We start from the raw sequence: 23,816 nt of genomic DNA on the forward strand, positions 1-23,816 counted from the left end.
CAGTTTAGTTCTCAAAGGAAAACACAGCTATGGAATATGCATGCTCAGTGTATACAATGAATACCATGTTGTCAGTAAAAACGCATTCACTGGGAGAACATATGAGAATAAAAAACAAAAATAAATAAATACATATTTTTATTACAGAGAAAATAAGGAAACCCTGAATCCAAGTAGAGAAGTATTACCAGAATCACTTAGCTTGTTTCTTTTATATTTATCCCAAAGTGAATCAAATTGTGGACCTAATTTGTTTGTGTAAGCTCTGCTTCATGTTATTTTTATTCACATTCTAGTTTTCATTCTTTTTTACCGTGGGTTATTTTTGTTTTTTAAAATAATAAATAGAGATGGGGTCTCTCTGTGTTGACCAGGCTGGTCTCCAACTCCTGGCCTCAAGCAATCCTCCCATTTCAGCTTCCCAAAGTCCTGGGATTACAGGTGTGAGCCACCATGCCCGTCCAACTATGGGCTATTTTTTAGTTTGCCTTTTGTACTGCTTTTAGAGTTTTTTGATGAATTTCCTTTATACTTGCTCTTGGATTTTTTATTTTTATTTTTTTGAGGCAGGACTCAGTGTCTGTCACCCTGACTGGAGTGCAGTGGTGTGAGCACAGCTCACTGCAATGTTGACCTCTTGGGCTCAAGTGATCCTCCCACCTCAGCCTCCTGAGTAACTGGGACTGCAGCCATATGCCACCATGCCTGGCGGAGTTTTTTACTTTTACTTTTTGTAGAGACAGGGTCTCACTGTGTTGCCCAGGCTGGTCTCAAATCCTGGGCTTACAAGATGCTTCTACCTTGGCCTTCCAAAGTACTGGGATTATTGGTATAAAGCTGCCAAGCCTGGCCTCATCATGTTATCTTTTGTCTTGATTTCTTTTTCCCTGTTAAGTATTGCAGTGCTTTACATACTTTCACTGAATTCTTTATTATGTTTAAGTTACTCTTTAAAGTCTCCAGTTTATAGTTTACCCAAGTGGTTCTGGGTTTTTTGGCTTTAGTTATTGATACTTTATCTCTGTACATTATGACTAAAAGTAGTTGAATGATTAGTTCATTTAGCTTATGGAAATATTTCTGAATAAATTTGGTATACCCATCTGCGTAGTCTTATAAAAGCAGTTATCAAAGAAGCATGTTTTCAGTGGTTTTCTTTCTAGGTGGCAACTTGGTCATGCTTCTTGGTTTTTCTTCTTCATATTGATAACCACCTTTAAAGCTATTAACACTTCTAGGAATTAGTAGAAACAGAAGGGACACTCAGATGTGCTGATTATGAGATCTCATAAACGGTATTTTTAGTTAAAAACTAAATTTACAAGCAGAAACAACTAAAAAGTGGACAAAGCAGCTTGGCCAGTATGGTGAAACCCTATCTCTACCAGATATACAAAAATTAGCTGCGCATGGGGTGTGGTGGCTCACGCCTGTAATCCCAGCACTTTGGGAGGCAGAGGTCGGTGGATCACGAGGTTAGGAGATCAAGACCATGCTGGCCAACATGGTGAAACCCCATCTCTACTAAAAATACAAAAAAAATAGCTGGGCATGGTGGTGGGTACCTCTAATCCCAGCTATTTGGGAGGCTGAGGCAGGAGAATCCCTTGAACCCACGACGCGGAGGTTGCAGTGAGCCAAGATGGCACCAATGCACTGCAGCCTAGGCGACAGAGCGAGACTTTGTCTCAAAAAAAAAAAAAAAAAAAAAAGCCTTTGGCCAGGCGCAGTAGCTCACGCCTGTAATCCCAGCACTTTGGAAGGCCGAGGCGGGCGGATCACCTGAGGTCAGGAGTTTGAGACCAGCCTGGCCAACATAGTGAAGCCATGTCTCCACTAAAAAATATGAAAATTAGCCAGGCATGATGGCAGGTGACTTAATCCCAGCTACTTGGGAGTCAGAGGCAGGAGAATTGTTTGAACCCGGGAGGCAGAGGTCGCAGTGAGCTGAGATCGAGCCATTGCACTCAAACTTTGGGGACAAGAGTGAGACTTCTCTCAAAAAAAAAAAAAAAAAAAAAAAGCCATGTGTGGTGGTGCGTGCCTGTAGTCCCAGCTACTCGGGACGCTGGGCCAGGAGAATCGCTTGAACCCGGGAGGCGGAGGTTGCAGTGAGCCGAGTTTGTGCCACTGCATTCCAGTCTGGGTGACAGAGCAAGACTCTATCTTAAAAAAAAAAAAAAAAAAAAAAGTGGACAAAGGACATGAACAGACACTTTTCAAAAGGAGACATACATGCGGCCAATAAGCATATGAAAAAATGCTCAGTATTACTCATCATTAGAGAAATACAAAACTAAACCACAGTGAGATAACATCTCAAACCAGTCAGAATAGCTGTTAATAAAAAGTCAAAAAATAACTGATGCTGGCAATGTTGCAAAGAAAAGGGAATGCATATACACTGCTGATGGAAATGTAAATTAGTTCAGCCATTGTGAGAAGCAGCTTGGCAATTTCTGAAAGAACTTTAAACAGAATTACTATTCGGCTCAGCTATCCCATTGGATATATACCCAAAGGAATATAAATCATCCTACCATGAAGACACATCCACAAGCATGTTTACCACAGCAGTGTTCACACTAGCAAAAACGTGGAATCAACCTACATGCCCATCAACAGTGGACTAGATAAAGAAAATGTGGTACATATACAGCATAGAACACTATGCAGCCATAAAAAAAGAACAAGACCATGTCTTTTGCAAAAACATGTATGGAACTGGAGGCCATTATCCTAAGTGAACTAACATAGCAACAGGGAACCAAATACCATATGTTCTCACTTATAAGTGGGAGCTAAATATTGAGTACATATGGACACACAGGAACAATGGACGTTGTGTCCTACCTGAGGGTGGAGTGTGGGAAGAGGAACAGGATTGAAAAACTACCTTTTGGTACTATTATTACCTGGGTGATAGAACAATCTATATACCAAACTTACGTGACAAACGGTTTACCTATATAACCTGCATATGTACCCCTGAACCTAAAATAAGAGTAAACAGTAAAAAAAAAAAAAAGAGAGACCTATGTACATATATATCTATATCTATATATATTTTTTTTTTGACGAAGTCTTGCTTTGTTACCCAAGCTAGAGTGCAGTGGCGCGATCTTGGCTCACTGCAACCTCTGCCTCCTGGGTTCCGGCAGTTCTTCTGCCTCAGCCTCCCGAATAGCTGGGATTACAGGCACCTGGCTAATTTTTGTATTTTTAGCAGAGACAGGGTTTAACCATCTTGGCCAGGCTGGTCTCAAACTCCTGACCTCGTGATCCCCCCGCCTCGGCCTCCCAAAGTGCTGGGATTACAGATGTGAGCCACCACGCCCAGCCAAAAATTCTTAACAGAATTTGATATGATTCTGGCAAGTACTCTAGTCAAGTGGGCACTTTATTCTTAAGATGAACACTTCAGTTAATTATATTATTCCCTTTTCTGATGCTCACATAAAGTTTAAAGAAAGCTACATATATTCTAATTGTGGTAAAATATATGCAACATTAAATTCATCATTTTAACCATTTATACATATATACAGTTGATGGGATTAAATACATTCACATTATTTTGCAGCCATCACCACCATTCCATCTCGAACTTTTTCACTTTCCCAACAGAAACTTGTTAAACACTTAACTCTCCATTCTCCCTCCCAACCCCCCTTGCAACCACTATTCTACTTTCCATCTCTATGCATTCAACTGTTTCAGGTACCTCATATAAGTGGAGTCAGATTTGTCTTTTTGTGACTGGCTGTGAGTGGCTTATTTCACTTAGGATATCTTCAAGGGTTATCCATGCTGTTGTATGTGTCAGAAGTTCTTTCCTTTTTAAGGCTGAATTATAATTTATTGTATTTACCACATTTTATTTATTCTTTCACTTATCAGTGGATACTTGGGTTGCTTTCACCTTTTGGCTGTTGTGAATAATGCTGTTACGGACATGGGTGTACAAACATGTTTGAGTTCCTGCTTTTACTACTTTTGGGTGTATACCCAGAAGTGGAATTGTTGGATCATATGGGAATTCTGTGTTTAGATTTTGAGGAATAGCCTTACCTTTTCCATAGGGCTTACACCGTTTTGCATGCATAAGGGTTTAATTTCTCGACGTCCTTGCTAACACTTGACATTTTCTGTTTGTTTTAATAATAGCCATCCTAATGGACGTGAACACAATTTTTTAAGTAGTAAATACATATAGATGCAGGCTATGTATTTATTTTAAAATTGCGCATTAAGTAAAATTCCCTTGTTGTTGCTTGACTTTAATAAATTTAGGCAGCTCTTTAGCCAACTCATATTTCATTCTCTAATAATAAAAATATAAATCCAGGTCTTTATTCCTGAACTTTTTTGTATCCTGAATCAATACTTTGATACGTTGGAAAATTTCATTTTGTGTGACTTTTTTCGTAATATGGAATATTAAGCCTCTCATATAACAGGAGTACACTGGAATTATTTTGCCAATTTTGTTGATTCCCTTTGTTCAATTCCTGTTGAATTTAATATATAATTTTATAGTAATTATATGCTGAACAGATCTCTGTTTTAGTCCATATCTTGACTTCAATTTGATTATAAGCTGCTAAACAGCAGAGCCATATTACTTGCAGTCTTCCATAAAGCTGGCAAAAATAACTAATGTATACTCTTAGCTTGTGGACGCCTATTATTCCACAAGACTTTCAAAGTTATGAGAGGTAATAATTCGTAATAAGAATAATACCTACTTTATAGATTCATTTTAATACTTGAGTGAGGTGGAATATGTGTAATAAGTACTTTGCATGAATATGGATCTTTCGTATAAGGCTTGGTGTTCAGTACTAAATCTCTAATGTGTGAGTCTAGCCAGATTCCTGAATTTGACTTATTGATAGTTGAATATTTAGACAGTTTTCAAAGATCCTGGCTGGTATTCCTCTTCAGTGTGAAGAATATACTGTTCCAGAAAGAGTAAAGATAGGAATAAATGATGATGAGATGTCATTGGTTAATATTTCAAATGTATTTTTTTAATGTGTAGGTTTACTTGTGGAAGACAACTTTGATTGCACCTGAAGTGTTTTTCATTCTTGCATTCTTGGAAATCATCAGCATTGTACCAAATAAGTGTTAACCTAGAAAGTGATTTTTAAAATTCTCTCTTTGGTTTCCTTATAGGATAGTAATAGCTGTATTTATGTAACAAAGCATTACAATTTTTAATGCTATAATTACTAAAGAATTGAATGTGTTGGTGTTTTTCTTTTATATAGCCAAAAGAATGAAAACAGATACAGTGTACATTGCAAGACTTTCTTTGCTAGAATGCCTAATTTACTACCATCATGTCTGTGTTTTTAATGGTGTTTTCTCTTGATTTTCAGTATTCAGAGGATATGAAGCACAAGACCACTCTTCTGGAGCTTCAGAAAATGTTTACATATTTAATGGTATGTTTAAGAATCATGGAGGCTAGGCCAGGCACTGTGGCTCATGCCTGTAATTATAGCATTTTGGGAGGCCAAGGTGGGTGGATGGCTTGAGTTCAAGAGCTTGAGACCAGCCTGGGCAACATGGTGAAACCCCATCTCTACTAAAAAAAAATTAGCCAGGCATGGTGGTGCGTGCCTGTAGTCCCGGCTGCTTAGGAGACTGAAAAGGGAGGATTGCTTGAGCCCAGGAGGCAGAGGTTGCAGCAAGCTGAGATCTCACTACTGCACTCGAGTCTAGGTGACAGAGTGAGACTCTGTCTCAAAAAAAAAGAAACATGGAGGGAAACAAATTAGGTGTACCCTGTGACAAAACCTAAAAAAGTTAAATGGAGCTCGTTTGAACTGGCTTTGTCATAACTATGTACCTTTCTTTTTCTTATTTATTTATTTATTTATTTATTTATTTATTTATTTATTTATTTTGAGACAGAGTCTTGCTCTGTTACTCAGGCTGGAGTGCAGTGGTGTGATCTCAATTCACTGCAACCTCCACCTCCCAGGTTCAAGTGATTCTCCTCCCTCAACCTTCCAAGTAGCTGGGACTACAGGCGCACACCACCATGCCTGGTTAAATTTTGTATTTTTAGTAGAGACAGCTTTCACCATGTTGGCCAGGCTGGTCTCGAACTCCTGATCTCAAGTGATCTGCCTGCCTCAGCCTCCCAAAGTGTTGGGATTACAGGCGTGAGCCACCGTGCCCGAAGCTGTCTGTCAGTTATCTCTGTTATTTGTCATAATAACTTTTAAAAGTTATCTCAGTTGTCTACATTCTGTTAATTTGTCCTTTGAAGAATCTGTTTTGTCTTATCCTTCTTCTGTCACAAGGTCTTCCCCTTTTATGCTTGCAGCTTTCTAGCTGATTTATCTTAGTATCCCTTAATTACAATGCCTAAAACTATAAAAGTGATGAATCTTTTAAAAAGATAGTAAATCTTACAATATTATTCCCCTGCTTAAAACTCTTGAGTGCTTCTTCATTACGAACAGAATGATATTCGAGCTCATCACCATGGCACACACCCTCTGGGTTTTTTTCCCCTACCCTTCAACCTCCTATCTTATCCCTCTCCATTTGGAGCCCATCATCCTGCTGCTTCATTGCTTGTGGGTTTATTTATGCCATTGTTTCCTACCTGTGTCACTCTTCTCCATTTTCTTCTGATGTTCATTTTTCAAGAGTCAGCTTGGTTTCAAACTCTAAGAGACCATCTATTCCACAGATTAACCGGAGTATTCCAAGTCACCTTGCCTCTTTGTTGTTTCTACCTTGTATATATGTTACTTTTCTCACCTGTTAAATCTTGAGGACAGGGATTGTGTCATACTTTTTTCTGTATTTTTGACTATTTTTATTTTTTGAGGCAGGGTCTCACTCTGTCACGCAGGCCAGAGTTCAGTGGCACCATCTCGTCTCATGGCAACCTCGACACTGCTCCACTGCCTGGGACCACAGGCGTGTACCACCATGCCTGGCTATCTTCTTTATTTTTTGTAGAGACAGAGTCTCACTATGTTCCCCAAGCTGGTGTTGAACTCCTGGGCTCAAGCAATCAACTCGCCGTACCCTCCCAAAGTGCTGGGATCACAGGCATGAGCTATCATACCTGGCCTTTAATCTCCTTTTAACAGAGCTGAAAGTGCCATTTGAATTGACAAATAGAAAATTGCTGGTTTAAATGACTATTCTAAAAGCTATTAAAACAAAGTTCAATCTCTGGGAAAGTTTATTCAGCCTGTAAAGGTTGTATATTTTATGCTTTGCAATATAGATGTGAGTGTTTTTTTTTTGTTTGTTTTGTTTTGATTTTTTTGGAGATGGAGTCTTGCTGTTGCCAGGCTGGAGTGCAGTGGCACGATCTCGGCTCACTGCAACCTCTGCCTCCTGAGTAGCTGGGACTACAGGCATGCGCAACCGCACCCAGCTAGTTTTTGTATTTTTAGCAGAGATGGGGTTTTACCATGTTGGTAAAGGATGGCCAGGATGGTCTCAATCTCTTGACCTCATAATCTGCCTGCTTCGGCCTCCCAAAGTGCCGGGGTTACAGGCTTGAGCCACTGTGCCGGGCTGTGAGTCATTTGAGTCTCAGATTTCTTCCTAGAAATTCCTTGACTTGAAAATACAAATATCCTAGGTAATTTAAGAATCTTCTAGCACCAAGACCATTAAATTAAAAATACTATGAAAACTAAACAGAAAGAAATAGAAACGACCATTTAAAACTAACTTAGTAGATTTACTACCTGTTCTTTTGTTTTTGTTATGTGTTCATTGAAGAACCTATAATTTTCTTATTTTTATCTGACACTTAGAATGTTCCCCTTTTTATTTGCAGGAGAGTGAATGCAAAGCATATAATCCTAGACCTTTCTGTAAAACATACACCATGGATAAGCAGCCTCTGAATACTGGGGAACAGAAAGATATGACAGAGTTTTTTACTGATCTAATTACCAAAATCGAAGAAATGTCTCCAGAACTGGTTAGTATCAGAATACTGAAAAATTTCTTTGAAATTTGAACAAATTTGCCTGTGTTTTAACTAGTTTCATATTTTTTGTTTGTTTTATATTAAAGAAAAATACCGTCAAAAGTTTATTTGGAGGTGTAATTACAAACAATGTTGTATCCTTGGTAAGTATTATACCTGGTTTTTACTTTTTCGAGATCTTAATATATTTTCATTTATATTATAATTTACTAGTTTTTATTAATTTTTTTATGTGTATTGATTAGGATTGTGAACATGTTAGTCAAACTGCTGAAGAGTTTTATACTGTGAGGTGCCAAGTGGCTGATATGAAGAACATTTATGTGAGTAATAATGCACATAATTTTTTTACTTTATGCTTTTACCTATTTGTGTATAGCGGGTTTGTGTTGGTCATCTTGATATTTTTAAACTTTTTTCATGTTTTTATGTATTTTCTTCTTACTGTACTATTCAAATAAGAGTTAAACATCAACCATAAAGCTTTTTCTTGCCCAATCAAAATTTAAATTTTTAATTAACCCTTCAAAAAAGTTACTAAGATTCGTAGAATATCTTAATATGAGGAAAAACAGTTTTTTACTAAAATTTAAGAATTCACTTTTTAAAAAAAATTTTTTTGCTGAGCATTCTGTCAAAATTGTAATTGCCACCTTTTGTATATTTGCATGCTATAAACAATAATATGAAACTTTTAAATGTGGTTTTATACACAGGAATCTCTTGATGAAGTTACTATAAAAGACACTTTGGAAGGTGATAACATGTATACTTGTTCTCATTGTGGGAAGAAAGTACGAGCTGAAAAAAGGTATGCTTTTTCAAATGTGATTTTTATTATCTTCACCGTAGAAATGAAAGACAAACTAAGGGTAAACTAAGATTAAACTTTGGTGGAAATTATATGATGAAGGTAAAATCAGCTGCATGGAGCTCAGTCTCATGGAGCAACTTTTCATCTAGTTGTTCAGTGAATTACCATTTATTTTGACATATACTGAGCTATATGAAAGTGGTAATCACTCAACTTGAAACAGTATAGATTTTGGGGAGCAGATACGTGGACGATAAGTACATTGATCATTTTCATCATTATCTGTATCGAGTCTCAGATGTCTAGCTTTTGTGGCATTTTCTTAAGTAATACAGTGGAACCCCTTATCCTCGGGAAATGTTGCAAGACCCCACAATAGATGTCTGAAACCTCAGATTGTACTGAACCCTATATATACTGCTTTTTGCTGTGCATAACATACCTATGATAAAGTTTAAATTACAAATGAAGCTCAGTATTCTTGCCCTTTGGGGCCATTATTAAGTCAAATAAGGGTTACTTGAACAGAAGCATTGCAATACTATGACAGCCCATGTAATAAGAGAGCTACTAAGTGACCAATAAGTGGGTAGTGTCTGCAGCACAGATAAGCTGGACAAAGGGATGATTCATATCCTAAGCAGGATGGTACAAGATTTTATCATGATACTCAGAACACCACACCACTTATGAATTGTTTATTTTTGGAATTTTCTGTAGTAGCTAACTAGGGACTTTTTGTACTAGCTAGCCTTTCCAAAGTATTTTTTATTTAGCAAGCACTGTTGTGAGAACTTTAATCCAGTTAATCCTCACAGCATTTCTTTGCAATAGATGCTGTTATTATCCCCATTTTACATGTGAAGACATGGAGTCACAGAATAAAGAAACTTTCCCAATGCTGATTCCTAAGATAGAAATAAGCAAATTTCAGGGTGATAATCAAGTTGAATTTGAGTTCTCATTGGGGCATCCAACTAGAAAGGTCCTGCAGGCAGTTGGCTGTTACAGTTAGAGCTTGGTGAGAGGTCTAGAATAGAGGTAGATTTGGGAGTTAGTAACTGTTGAGTTAGAGTGTTAAATAAGTGTTTATACTGTAATACATTCAAGCTGGTTCCCTTCCAGTGTATTGTTGTTATTTTTGGATGTGTATATTTTGGTACATTGATCAAAAATATTCTTCCTCAGCTTTCATTTTCAGTAGAATTTCTTGGAAAATAATAATTTAGTGGTCTTTAAATAAAAATTGCCTTACACATACAGTGGGTCCCATCTGTAATCCCAGCACTTTGGGAGTTCAAGGATGTTCACTTGAGCCCAGGAGTTTGAGGGCAACATAGGGAAACACTGTTGCTACAAAAAGTTTTAGAAATTAGCCAGACGTGGCATGCACTTACAGTCTCAGCTGTTCGGGAGGCTGAATCGGGAGGATCACTTGAGGCTGGGAGGTAGCTTACAGTGAGCCATGATTGTGCCATTGCACTCCAGCCTCGGCAAAAAATTGAGAACCTGTCTCAAAAAAGAAAAAAAAATGCTATACTTGTTCTACTAATGCATGCCAAACATTATACAGTTTTTTCCCTTTATTATTATTCTTTGATGATTCACATGTTCCCCAGGTTGGTCTTGAACTCTTGGGCTCAAACAATCCGCCCACCTCAGCCTCCAAAAATGCTGATATTACAGGCATGAAGCCACTGCATCTGGCCAAAAGGCTCTTAAGAGCCATAAAATGGCAAGTTTAGGACAGAGTAGTTGAGTAAACATTTTAATTTTATATTGAAAGACAAATAGAAATCGGATTGAAAAGAGCATCTTATGCAGTTAGTTACTAAGAACGAATGCAGAGAAATAGAAATGTCCTTGAATGTGCATAAAATCTAGGATTAGGCCAGCCTGCATTTTTAAGTAGTGTATTCACATGGAACAGTAGTGGAAAATAAGATTGGTAACACGATGGCATCAGATTATTGCCATCCAAGTTTTAGGTTTATCTGTGTGATTGAATCTATCAGAATATCTGCCTGAGAAATAATGTAATTGTTGGAAAAGACTAAGAGCTAAGCCAACCTAAAAGTACAGAGGACAAAGTGACAGAAGAGAGACAAGGAAAGAAAGAAAATTAGGATAAAATGGTAACCCCCAAACTGGGAGGAGAATCTCAAGAAGAAAATAATCAATTAATATAATTCACAGAGATGAAAGACAATGACAGCTGAATAAAAGCATTGGGTTTTTCCAGAAGGTAGTTTAGTGATGTGTTTTGTCAGGTTATAGGAATAGAAGCAACATTGTCGGGACACATGGAATCAAGCATAAATCATTGATTTTTAAAGTTTGGCAACAGGCCGGGCACGGTGGCACATGCCTGTAATCCCAGTACTTTGGGAGGCCAAGGCAGGTGGATTGCCTGAGGTCAGCAGTTCGAGACCAGCCTGGCCAACATGGTGAAACCCTGTCTCTACTAAAAATACAAAAATTAGCCGGTTGTGGTGGCTCACGCCTGTAGTCCCAGCTACTTGGGAGGGTGGGGCAGGAGAATCACGTGAACCTGGGAGGCAGAGGTTGCAGTGAGCCAAGACCATGCCCCTGCACTCCAGCCTGGGCGACAGAGCAAGACTATGTCTCAAAAAAAAAAAAAAGCAATAAAAACAGCAAGGAAAATAGTAGCCAGAAAGAGTCTTGGGGCTCAAACAAAGGATTTTTCTAGATGAAAGATATCTGAGCATGTTTGAAGGCAGAGAATAAAAAGTCATTATACAATAAGATACTAAAATTGCTTAAGAGGAGGTTTTCCAGGTCAGTATTTATTTGAAAGGGATGGTATTCATTTTTCCAATTTCAAGAAGTGTAGTTGGGCAAGTTGTTAGGTGGACATAGTCAAATGAAAGCGTAGCTATGTAGGCGATTACACGAAGAAGACAAACTCATCTGATGAGAGTTAGGTTAGGATAAGAGTTAGGGACATACATAAAATGGAGTCAGTCAAAAGTTAACTGCTGTAGAGGAATATAATAAATGAGTCACAAAAAGATCATCAAGGGTCTGAGTCAAGTTCTTTGGAGAATCTCTAATTGGAATAAATGTATTGAATAAATCTGTCGTTCTTGATAACTCCCTTCTTTTGACTGATAAGATTCTGCTGTTTTTCTGAAATACCTGTCACATCTCTCCCAGGTAGTCAGTCATTTTTGTTCTTACTATACTTCTATATCTCTGTACTAACATAATATTCAACAGAAATGGGCCAATTGAGGAAGTGAACAAAGTGCTTATTATCCTCAATAGGATCATATACTGCTCTGTTTTCAGACCTCTGGTTTTCTCAATCTATTCATTTTACCTCAGTAACTTATCAATCACCATAATACCAATTTTTTACTAATATGCTACTGACAAAGCATTCTAAACTAAGAAAATGACAGCTGAATAAAAGCATTGGGTTTTTCCAGAAGGTAGTTTAGTGATGTGTTTTGTTTTGTTTTGTCATCTTAGTTTAGAATGCTTTGCTGTGCTCTGTCACCTGTTCTCCAATCTTTCCGGATCTGCTCATCTCTCTTATTTATTGACAGAATGCATGGTTTCACCCCATGCCACAAGCTCATTAGTTATTCTTCAGAATTGTTAGGATGAAGTTCACACTCTATCATTACATACATTTGACTCTGTTATACTTCATTTGTCAGTCTCCCAAATAATCTAAAATAGTGAATTTTTGAACTTTTTATTCCCTCTGCCTGTAACATCTTTCATTCCTTGTTTCCCTAAATTCATACTTTTTGTATTTTTGACACTGTTCTTGGTTTAAATAAATTCTCTTTTGATAGTTATGTGCAGTGGAAAGTTATTCCCTAAAATTCATTTTTTTGTAAATCAGAGTTTGTATATTTTTGTCTGTTTAAATTGAACTTGAACTAGCAATATGTTATGGTATAGGATTTAGGTGACCAGTTGATTTTCTGCTGTTGCTGCTGCTGCTGCTGCTATTGTTACTGTAGTAGCAGCAATTGACACTTAACTGAATGCTGTTTGCCAGGCAGTGTTTCAAAGATAGTATCGGGTAGGTAATCTCCATTTTACAACCCAGCAATTAAGCTCAGAGAGGTTAAGTAACTTATATAGGGTCATTCATCTAATAAGGGATTACAGCCAGACTTTGCAATTCTGGTTCACAAAAATAAGTACTTTGATTCCTTTTATTTAGGGAAGAAAGGAAAACTCTGAGCCAAAGACCTCCTTGGCCCTGGAGAATGATGGAACTCCTTTTCATGCTTCCATAGCACCCTTTTGTATCTTTATCATGGTGTTTACCATAGTCTACCATAACATTTTATTTTTCTTATCTCGACATAGGAAAATCTTTTCAGAATGGAAAAAGTTGTGGGTGTGTTTGTTGTTGTTGTTTTTTAAACAAATTAAAATGTTTGTTTAACAACCGAATTGAGTACGGAAAGATGAAACAAATGCACAGTCACGTATATACAGTATATCAAGGGGGCAGCCTTTCTAACAAGGATGCTGTAGAAAGAAAAAAATGTCCAAATGGGGAACAGTCCTGGTTTCATCAAGAAGCTTTTATGGAATTTGATGTTAAACCTTATGTAAATACAGTAATGTGATGGATTTGGCAAAGATTTTTTCATTTCCAGTCTTTTAAAGTAGACACAAATTTGCTTAGAATAAAGCTGATTTTTAAGAGCACACAAAAGTTGAGGACAAAGGATAGGAATAAATTAACAAATGCAGAGTGATGAAGAGCAAAAAGATACTGAGCAGCTGACTCATCATCCAAGGTGGTTACCTAATAATCAGAGGATGAAAACCTTATACTGCAAAAGCAACAATAGTTTCGTATATAAATGATACAGCTGAGTTTGTAGTTATATCTTGGCTTCTATTTATTAAGAAAAATTAGCATAGTTATGTGTAATCTTTAGTAGACAACCTGCATTCATTTAAATTAAATAATATTTTCTACAATAGTGTAATATAAGGCCACAATATTTATTTTGGACAAACTCTTTAAAGTAGTGATTTTAATATCAGTGTTATTCATTCTTTTGAAATATAGTTTTTTAGCTGAATTAAGTTATAGATAATTTTTACAGTACTACATCAAGACTAGTAAAATTGTTTGTATTCAGATATTTATGTCTAATATCCAGTGAAAATTTACTACCAAGTTTTTACAGTAGATTCGTTTATTTATTTACTTATTTATTTATTTATTTATTTTGAGATGGAGTCTCACTTGGTCGCCCAGGCTAGAGTGCAGTGGCACAGTCTCGGCTCACTGCCAGCTCCGCCTCCCGGGTCCACGCCATTCTCCTGCCTCAGCCTCCTGAGTAGCTGGGACTACAGGCACCCGCCACCACGCCCGGCTAATTTTTTGTATTTTTAGTAGACACGGGGTTTCACTGTGTTAGCCAGGATGGTCTCGATCTCCTGACCTCATGATCCGCCTGCTCCAGCCTCCCAAAGTGCTGGGATTACAGGCGTGAGCCACCGCACCCAGCCTACAGTAGATATTAATCAGTCTGACTTGCCTATTGATCCCTTAAGTATAATTGTAGATCAGCCTGATTTTAGTGTCTATTCTTTGATTTTACTAAATTAGGAATGCAGGAGTTATAGAACAAGTACACACAAGTGATGCAGCCATGCAAGGATCATAACAGCTCTTCAATTAACTATGTGCAAGCTCAAATACAATCCCACTAATGAACAGCCAGGTTCCAATTCTTCATGAAAAGGTGCTGGTGGAGGTTGTCAGCCACCTTTTAATAGACATTCCCAATCCAGTGGCCAGTAAATGAGAGAACAGCAGAGATGGAAGAAAAACCTTCAGAAATTTTGCAGAGAATATGCCCTCTTTCTTCATGATGTTTGTGTTTCTCATGCTGAGAGTGGCCATGCATGTGGGGTGTTTAATCTATAAACAGGAGAGAGTAACAGTACCTCCTTATTGGATTGTTGTAAAAATTATATGCGTTAATGTACAGCAAGCCCTTATGAGAGGAACTCCTTGGGGGGAATATTTTCTGGTTAACTCAACCAATCCCATGTCCAATCTGAGGTTTTTCTTTCAAAATGCTTTCAACTTCTTTCCTTCTCTCAATATAACCTTCCTCAGACTGAGAGCTGTTTTTCTTTTCTTTTTTGAGTCTCGCTCTCTTGTCCAGGCTGGAGTGCAGTGGTGTGATCTTGGCTCCCTCCAACCTCAGCCTCCCAAGTAGTTGGGATTACAGGCTTGCGCACTACCGCACCCCGCTAATTTTTATATTTTTAGTGGAGACATGGTTTTGCCATGTTGGCCAGAATGGTCTCGAACTCCTGGCCTCAAGCAGTCTGCCCACTTTAGCCCTCCAAAGTGCTGGTATTACAGGCGTGAGCCACCGCGCCTAGCCTGAGAGCTGTTTTTCTCTCCAATGCTATGGCTGGCTGTTTCAGCAGCTCTGTTAGTATCTTCTGATGTCTGAGAGCGAGGTATCCTGTCACAGTGAGAACTCTTGGAGATACTCTGTCCAGACTCATGCTGGGCATCTAGTAGTACTTTTTCCATGTCACTGGTAGAAACAGAAACAGGCTGGAACACTGCCCCCATTCCTATTATTGCTAAAGTGTAATTCTGCCAGGAGCCCTGCAGACTCTTCTTCTGCATCGTGGGGACTCTGCTCTGTGACATGGTGCTAGAGGGTGGCTGCCAGGCATCGGGCTGCCCTTCAGTGGTGGGCGGTGGGAAAAGGGCGAGCAGGAGTGCTGCTGCCTAGTGCTCAGGGACTGACTGTATAGTTTTAATAAGAATGTGATTTAGAATACTTCTATAGTCTCCCTTCTCTGTGGTTTTTCTTTCTGCAGTTTGTTACCTGCAGACAGGCAAGGTCTGAAAATATTACATAGAAAATTTCAAAAATAATTCTTAAGTTTAAAATTGCCCACTGGACTGAGTAGCATGATAAAATCTGGCACAGTCCCCACCTGGGATGTAAACCATCCCTTTGTCCAGCATGTCCATGGTGTATACACTACTTGTTCATTAGTCACTTAGTAGCCCTTTTGGTTACCTTCGCAGTATTGTACTGCTTGTATTCAAGGAACCTTTATTTTACTTAATGGCACCAAAGTGCAAGAGTAGTGATCATTAACAGTTGGGCTTTGCCAAAGAGAAGCCGTAAAATGCCTTAAAGTTCTCAATATGAAAAGAAAAAAATCATACGATGAGGTTGCTAAAATCTGTAAAATTGTGAACAGTATATTGTTAGAATTGTTCTATTTTATTAATACTTGTTAATCTCTTGCTGTGCCTAATTTATAAATTAAACTTTATCTGGAATAGGGAAAGAAAACATACGATGAGGTTGCTAAAATCTGTGAAATTGTGAACAGTATATTGTTATAATTGTTCTATTTTATTAATACTTGTTAATCTCTTGCTGTGCCTAATTTCTAAATTCGCTTTGTCATAGGTATGTTTGTTTAGGAGAAACCATAGTGTATGTAGAGTTCGATACTGTCCCCAGTTTCAGGCAGACACGGGGTGTTCTCAGAAGGTATCCCCTGTGGATAAGGGGGACTACTATACTTCTTAACTCTGAGTTGAAAATTGAAATGGATATAGCATAACAGAAATCAAACCAACTGAAGTATTTGTAAAAAATAATCTTTATTAATTTTTTTCTTGTCTCTCAGGGCATGTTTTAAGAAATTGCCTCGCATTTTGAGTTTCAATACTATGAGATATACATTTAATATGGTCACGATGATGAAAGAGAAAGTGAATACACACTTTTCCTTCCCATTACGTTTGGACATGACGCCCTATACAGAAGATTTTCTTATGGGCAAGAGTGAGAGGAAAGAAGGTGATTTTTTCATTTCTTTCTCTTGTCTGTGATTATTGTCAATCTCCATAACAAGGTAGGCATAATTATAAAGTTGTCATCAACTACACAGTTAACAAAAATTGAATCTTAGAAGGGAGAAGGTTAAGACAATGTCATGCATTCAGTCAGTTAACCAGTAAATATTTAGTATCTACTAGGACTATGTTCCTAGGCACTCTTCTGTATACTGGAGACACAGTGGTGAACAGGATAAGCATGGTTGTTGCTCTTGTGGAGCTTAAATCTCGTGGGGTAAGTCTTTTTATGTTGTTTTTTGTGGGGGTTTTTTTTTTTTTTTTGGTCTTCTGAGACAGTCTTATTTTGTCTCCTAGGCTGGAATGCAGTGGCATGATCTTGGCTCACTCCACCTCCCAGGTTCAAGTAGTTCTTGTGCCTCAGTCTCCCAAGAAGCTGGGACCATAGGCACGCACCACCAGGCCCAGCTAATTTTTGTATTTTTAGTAGAGACAAGGTTTCGCCGTGTTGGCTAGGTTGGTCTCGAACTCCTGACCTCAGGCAATCCACCTGCATTGGCCTCCTCACGTGCTTGGATTACAGGTGTGAGCCACTGTGCCCGGCCTCTTGCTCATTTATCCTTCTTTAGGAAGGGTGCAGTGAGCTGAGATGGCACCACTGCACTCCAGCGTGGGCGACAGAGCGAGACTCTGTCTCAAAAAAATAAAAATAAGTTGTAGGACATGGACCAGTAGAGATGACAGGTGAAGTTAAGAAGTGGGCATTGTATGTCTACATCCTACTTTTTAGACCTATTATTAAACCATTTGAAAAATTAGACAGGTGCAGTGACACATGCCTATGGTCACAGCTATTAGGAGGCTGAGATGGGAGGATCACTTGAGCCCAGGAGTCCAGGGCTGCAGTAAGCTATGATTATGCCACTGCATTCCAGCCTGGATAGTAGAGCAAGACTCCATCTATTTGAAAAAAAATTTTTTTCTGGAAAAGTAGAGCAGAACCTCCTCACAGCTGTGCTTCGTTATATTTCTTGTGATGTTTCCACTTGTGGAGAGAGCAGAATTTATGCCAGGATAAAGGAATTTGTTAGGCCACAAGTGATGCAGTCAGATCCTGGCACTGCCTCCATAAGCATATCTACACTCCTCAGCCACTGTCTTGACACCTTGAGTCATACCCTTCTCTTACTGACCTAATTATCTCTTCATGTTCTAGTTCAGACTGTACCCTCAAGTCAGCCAAATCTCATCATTTCCTTATTCTGTATTCTACTTTTTCCTTTCTGTGTGGTAGTGGGAATATAGATCATAAATCATACATCATCTTCAAACTTATTAGACCACTCTACATTTTTTTTCCTCAGTATCTTTTATTACCTTTATATTTTAAATCTTTGGGGATAGGAAGTGTACATTTTTCTTTATTTTGTTTCTGTCTACACAAATCTCTTAATACGTAGTGTTTTTTATTAACTGATATATATTTGGAAGCTGCCAGTACATTGGTTCGTTTTCCTTTTTTTTAAAAGGAAACCATGTTTAAACCACTTTTCTTAACATGAGAATAAAAGAAGTATGCTAATTCCTTTTTAGGTCTTAGGTTTGTCTGCTCCTAGTAAAGATTAAATAGAACGGAGCATTTTATATTACCTATTTCAAAAGATTAGTCAGATTAAAGAAATATTTTATATTTATACTTTATATTGAAGTTGTCCATAATTATGTATTAACACATGGTTGTTTTTCTAGTGGTTTGTTTAATATGTCCTTTATGGTAGTAGGCTAAGGATGGTGAATGACTAGCAGATAGTTGTTTTGTACCTATTTAACATATAAACTATTTGTGCCTATTTCTGTAAATAAAGTTTATTATAAAAGTGATTCTAAGTAACTCGTCACATTGGGAAAATTATTTTTATTTTATTAAAATGACTTAAAATATTGTAATTGATAAAGTTTATTTTAAAAAGTGTTTCTAAGTAACTGTTGTGAAGTTTGGAAAATTATTTCCATTCTGTGTAAATCATTTCAGGTTTTAAAGAAGTCAGTGATCATTCAAAAGACTCAGAGAGCTATGAATATGACTTGATAGGAGTGACTGTTCACACAGGAACGGCAGATGGTGGACACTATTATAGCTTTATCAGAGATATAGTAAATCCCCATGCTTATAAAAACAATAAATGGTGAGTTTTAAATATTTCAAAACTTTTTTTCCTTTAACAATTTATGGTAGTTTTCTGATATGTTTTCAGTGCTTAGTTTTCTAAAAACTTGCCACAAAAGTTGGAAATGAGGCAGACAAAATTTTTAAATGAAGATAACTTTCAACAGACAGTGTAAATCAGTTCTTAAACATACGGATCTTTTAACTCTTGAGAATTTGAATCCTTTCCTTGGAGAAATGAACACAGTTTTGCAGACAACTTTAGGAGATTTATAGACAACATTTCAACTCTTATCTTCTCTATTCATTCAAGAGCTGTTCATTGAATATCTTCTACAGTGTAGCCTTACCTTATATGTGCCATTAGAAGTTACCTGCATGCTCTGCTTGTTTCACCTCCTATTGGGAGGACCACACACACTTCTTTTTATCCTTTTATCAAGTTAATGGTTGGAAGTCATTAAACCAGTCCCCAGTACCTGTTTTTTGGTCTTCAGATATTGTTAGGTAGGGTCTGGCCTATAGGTACTATATGTGTGCTAGGCACTGTTCTAAGTGCTGGGGATATTGATTTGAAGAAAATGTACAATTGTTAATTGATTTTCAGTTAGCAGAATAATTTCATTGAGTTATTTTTCACTCCTTCACCCATCATGTCCATGGTGCCTTTTCCTTTTTTTATCCATTTGAATGTTTCCATAAGTATATTTTGAATCTTTTTTTGATCATAAATTTTGAAATGGTACCTTTGAAAGTTCTCCCAATCTCTTAATTTTTCCTAATAGCGTTACATGTTATATTTAAGCAAACTTTTTTATTTCTTTTATGAATTCTTTTGTTAATCCTAGGTCATAAATGGATCTATCTGATTATAAGGTGCTTAAGAATATGTTATAAAATTGTATTTCCAATTTCTAGTAGATTAGAATTGTAAAAATAAGAACTTAGAATTTACCTCATGAAATAATTTGACACTTGTAACGTTGGTTATTCAAAAAATAGTAGACATAATATGAAGATACTCATTATATGCATACTAGATTAATACTATATGCTCTATTTTAGGTATCTTTTTAATGATGCTGAGGTAAAACCTTTTGATTCTGCTCAACTTGCATCTGAATGTTTTGGTGGAGAGATGACGGTAAGTTTTATTCAGAAATTATAAATGGTTTGTGTCCTTCCAAGTGCGTTGTCATATCATAAAATCCAATAGCAGAGTCGTTTAACTTTCTTTTAATTGCTATGATTAAATCAAAAATTTATTCAGTTTATATTTATTGGAAGTTTAGTATGTTCTCAGAAATATTTTTAAAGTGCTATTTCTGCTTTCCACAACAGCACGATTAAGAAGGTAAGAGAAATAAAAAGCTTAGTAGTATGGGAGTTGAATTACAGTGCCATGAGAATAAGATTGAGTAAATTGTTTACTCAGTGAATTCTGTGGGATCAGAGCAAAAAGAAATTACTGTTTACTGACTTAATCTGAAAAATCTTTGACAAGTGAGTCTCTCTTAGCTTACTGTGGCTCAAGAGGCTACCTGATTCACAATAAGAAAAAAAGAAATTAAAAAAAATGTTTGGCAAGGAAGTTGGCTTGAGCTAAGTTTTAAAGGATTGTTCTTTCAGTGCTTTTTATAACACCAGCAGCAACCTGGATAACACTAGATACTGGATAGAAAAAGGACATCTTCTCTGTGACATAATTGAGAAAAAACTTTTTTTTTTTTTTTGCCCCCAAGTCGGATTCTTGCTGTGTCGCCCAGACTGGAGTCAGTGGCGCGATCTCGGCTCACTGCAACCTCCACCTCCTGGGTTCCAGCTATTCTCGAGTCTCAGCCTCGGGAGTAGCTGGGATTACAGGTACCTGCCACCATCCCCAGCCAATTTTTGTATTTTTAGTAGAGGTGGAGTTTCACCATGTTGGCCAGGCTGGTCTCAAACCCCTGAACCCAAGTAATCCACCTACCGCAGCCTCCGAAGTGCTGGGATTACAGACGTGAGCCATGGCACCTAGCCAACAATAGATATTTAAAAGACATTTGGGTTGGAGTATTGTAATAATTTCACTTCTCTATAGGCAATTTATCCTAGTATCAATTTTCTGAGAACTGTTTTAAAATATTCTCTTGATTTTCACAAGACAAATATTAGTCATTTCCGTTTCATAGATTAGCCCAAATAAAGTTGTTTTTTTGACTTAACCATATTTGTTATGAATTAACCATTTACAGTCTGGATTTTATAGTTGATCTTAGCCAAAAGTTGAGAAATGATACACATTCCAGATTTTAATGAAGGGCTTCCTTATTGCTTCTCGGTGTTCTTGTCTACTCCGCTGAATGGAAAAAGAAAAGCAGTCCACTTGCTAACAATTTAGAAATGGGTAGAATAGGGAAGTAAATATTGAGTTACTGCTAAAGCCACCACTAAACCAATTGCATCTGTAGATGTTATGCCTAGAATGTTTCCTTTTTTTTTTTTTTTTTTGAGACAGTCTCACTCTGTCACCAAGCTGGGGTACAGTGGTGTGATCTTGGCTCACTGCAGCCTCCAACTTCTGGTTCAAGTGATTCTCCTGCCTCAGCCTCCCGAATAGCTGGGATTACAGGCACGCGCCACCATGCCCAGCTAATTTTTGTGTTTTAAGTGGAGACGGGGTTTCACCATGTTGGCTAGGATGGTCTTGATCTCCTGACCTTGTGATCGCCCACCTTGGGCTCCCAAAGTGCTGGGATTATAGGCATAAGCCACCGTACTCAGCCGAATGTTTCCTTCTAAAAAAAAAAAAAAATGAAGGAAGAAGAGGAAGGCTCTTCTCTTAAAAAGTAGTTTTTCAAATTGCAGGTCCACTTTTTTTTTCTTTTACATATTTTATGGTAAAGTATCTTTAAAAAATGTTTTGAGGCCGGGCATGGTGGCTCACACCTGTAATCCCAGCACATTGGGAGGCCGAAGCAGGTGGATCACCTGAGGTCAGGAGTTCGACACCAGCATGGCCAATGTGGGGAAACCCACCTCCACTAAAAATGGAAAAATTAGCCGGGCGTGGTGGCGGGTACCTGTAGTCCCAGCTACTCAGGAGGCTGAGTCAGGAGAATCGCTTGAACCCGGGAGGTGGAGGTTGCAGTGAGCCGACATTGTGCCATTGCATTCCAGCCTGGGTAACAAGAGCAAAACTCCGTCTCAAAAAAAAATAAGATGTACGCTGGGCATGGTGGCTCAGGCCTGTAATCTCAGCACTTTGGGAGGCTGAGGCGGGCGGATTGCTTGAGGTCAGGAGTTCGAGACCATCCTGGTGAAACCCCATGTCTACTAAAAACACGCAAAAAATTAGCCAGGTTTGATAGCGGGTGCCTGTAATCCCAGCTACTCAGGAGGCTGAGACAGGAGAACCCCTTGAACCAGGCGGAGATTGCAGTGAGCTGAGATCAAGCCATTTCGCTCCAGCCTGGGAGATGAGCAAAACTCCGTCTCAAAGAAAAAAAAATGTTTTGAATCTTTGTGTTTTAAAATGTCTGCCTCTGTCCCTTCTGATTTCATTGCCCATAATGCTGCTTGTCTGCTTCCCTTGGCTTTTTAAATTTTTTCTGTCACAGCACACCTGAAGTTCTCCAGCATTACCAGTAGAATCCTCGTCTCCTTACTCATTAAGAAACAGTCTTTAAGTTCTCAGAAGCCCCACCACTAAATTCTCGTAATATGCCATATGTTCACTTACCTCTCTGGGATCCTTTGTTCAGCCTCCTTTTGTCCTATGATCTTTCTTTCTTATTCAAATTCTAGATCTTTACTGATTGCTTCTTATTGCTTCATGGTCCCTTTTCTTTCCTTTGCATCGTGTGTGTGTGTGTGTGTGTGTGTGTGTGTGTGTGTGTGTGTGTGTGTATGTGTATGTATGTATTATCTTTGGTTGACTCTTACCTTTTTCTGACTCTTACCTTTTTCTGATGCTTCTTTTGCTGTCTCCCATCAGTTGGATTGCTTAAAGTGTGTACTGACAAAACCATTTCATCTGCATAAAGTTACTTACAACTTTGAGGTTCAAAATTATGTTTGTGAAGGATTGGTGGAGGTAGATGTTTTGAGATGTCAGAATAAATTACAGCTTCGTGCCAATGAGATATTTTAATAATATGCTTTCCTCATTTATAATGTTGCTGAGAAAGAACTATTTAAATTCAGTTTTTATTTCCACTTATTTATTGCATTTACCAAAATTTGGACAAGGCCAACTATTTCCTTGCCTGTCATCATTTGTTTTCTTTTGTTATAGTAAAATTTTCTCAGTCTCAACTTTATAGTGTTTTCTATCTAAAAATAATAAAAATAATAAAAACTAAAAAAAAGATATTAGGATATATTGGCCAAATTGTGAAGTATGTAGAATTTTTATGAAGGCGGAGGTGTTTGAAAACTACTTACAAAGTTACTGTTAAGTATAAAATAGCTGTTTATGAAATAATTTATATATAAATATAGCTGAGTATACCCATTTTTTCAAAGAAGTAAAACTTTTGTATTTTTAAACAGACCAAGACCTATGATTCTGTTACAGATAAATTTATGGATTTCTCTTTTGAAAAGGTAACCATTTTTTTCATGTATAATTTTATATTGTTTTTTCTTCTGCATTGTCTACTTTTAGAGTAATACTTTGTCAAAATGAAAATAAATTTTTTTCTTGCCTCTTAAAGACACACAGTGCATATATGCTGTTTTACAAACGCATGGAACCAGAGGAAGAAAATGGCAGAGAATACAAATTTGATGTTTCGTCAGAGTTACTAGAGGTATAAGTTAATTTCATTTGAGCAACATTTTAAAAATATGTTAAGTGTTTATGCAAGGAATACTGTAGTGTAAGAACAGGTTCTACAGGTTGATATCTGCAATTCTGAGTAGATCTTAAGAGTATTTACAAATAGTCTTGGTAATACTGATATAAGACCCGTAAATGAAAATGAATGAGATTAAATGGAGTAGAAAATAT

At 37.5% G+C, this 23,816-nt stretch overlaps 1 protein-coding gene across 5 annotated transcripts in view; it reads left to right on the top strand.

The window, feature by feature from the left end:
- Positions 1-23,816, top strand: part of USP34 (ubiquitin specific peptidase 34) — a 283,346-nt gene that overhangs the window by 205,763 nt on the left and 53,767 nt on the right. For all 5 annotated transcript variants that reach the window (XM_034953216.3, XM_034953217.3, XM_055108352.2 and 2 more), the window contains 10 exons: positions 5,388-5,453; positions 7,829-7,975; positions 8,071-8,127; positions 8,230-8,307; positions 8,701-8,795; positions 16,488-16,660; positions 18,689-18,842; positions 19,889-19,967; positions 23,357-23,410; positions 23,521-23,616. In XM_034953216.3, the coding sequence (XP_034809107.1) occupies positions 5,388-5,453; positions 7,829-7,975; positions 8,071-8,127; positions 8,230-8,307; positions 8,701-8,795; positions 16,488-16,660; positions 18,689-18,842; positions 19,889-19,967; positions 23,357-23,410; positions 23,521-23,616 (999 nt within the window). The remainder of the gene's footprint in view (positions 1-5,387; positions 5,454-7,828; positions 7,976-8,070; positions 8,128-8,229; positions 8,308-8,700; positions 8,796-16,487; positions 16,661-18,688; positions 18,843-19,888; positions 19,968-23,356; positions 23,411-23,520; positions 23,617-23,816) is intronic.

The sequence above is a fragment of the Pan paniscus genome, chromosome 12 (assembly GCF_029289425.2).
Source record: "Pan paniscus chromosome 12, NHGRI_mPanPan1-v2.0_pri, whole genome shotgun sequence".
Lineage (NCBI taxonomy): Eukaryota > Metazoa > Chordata > Mammalia > Primates > Hominidae > Pan > Pan paniscus.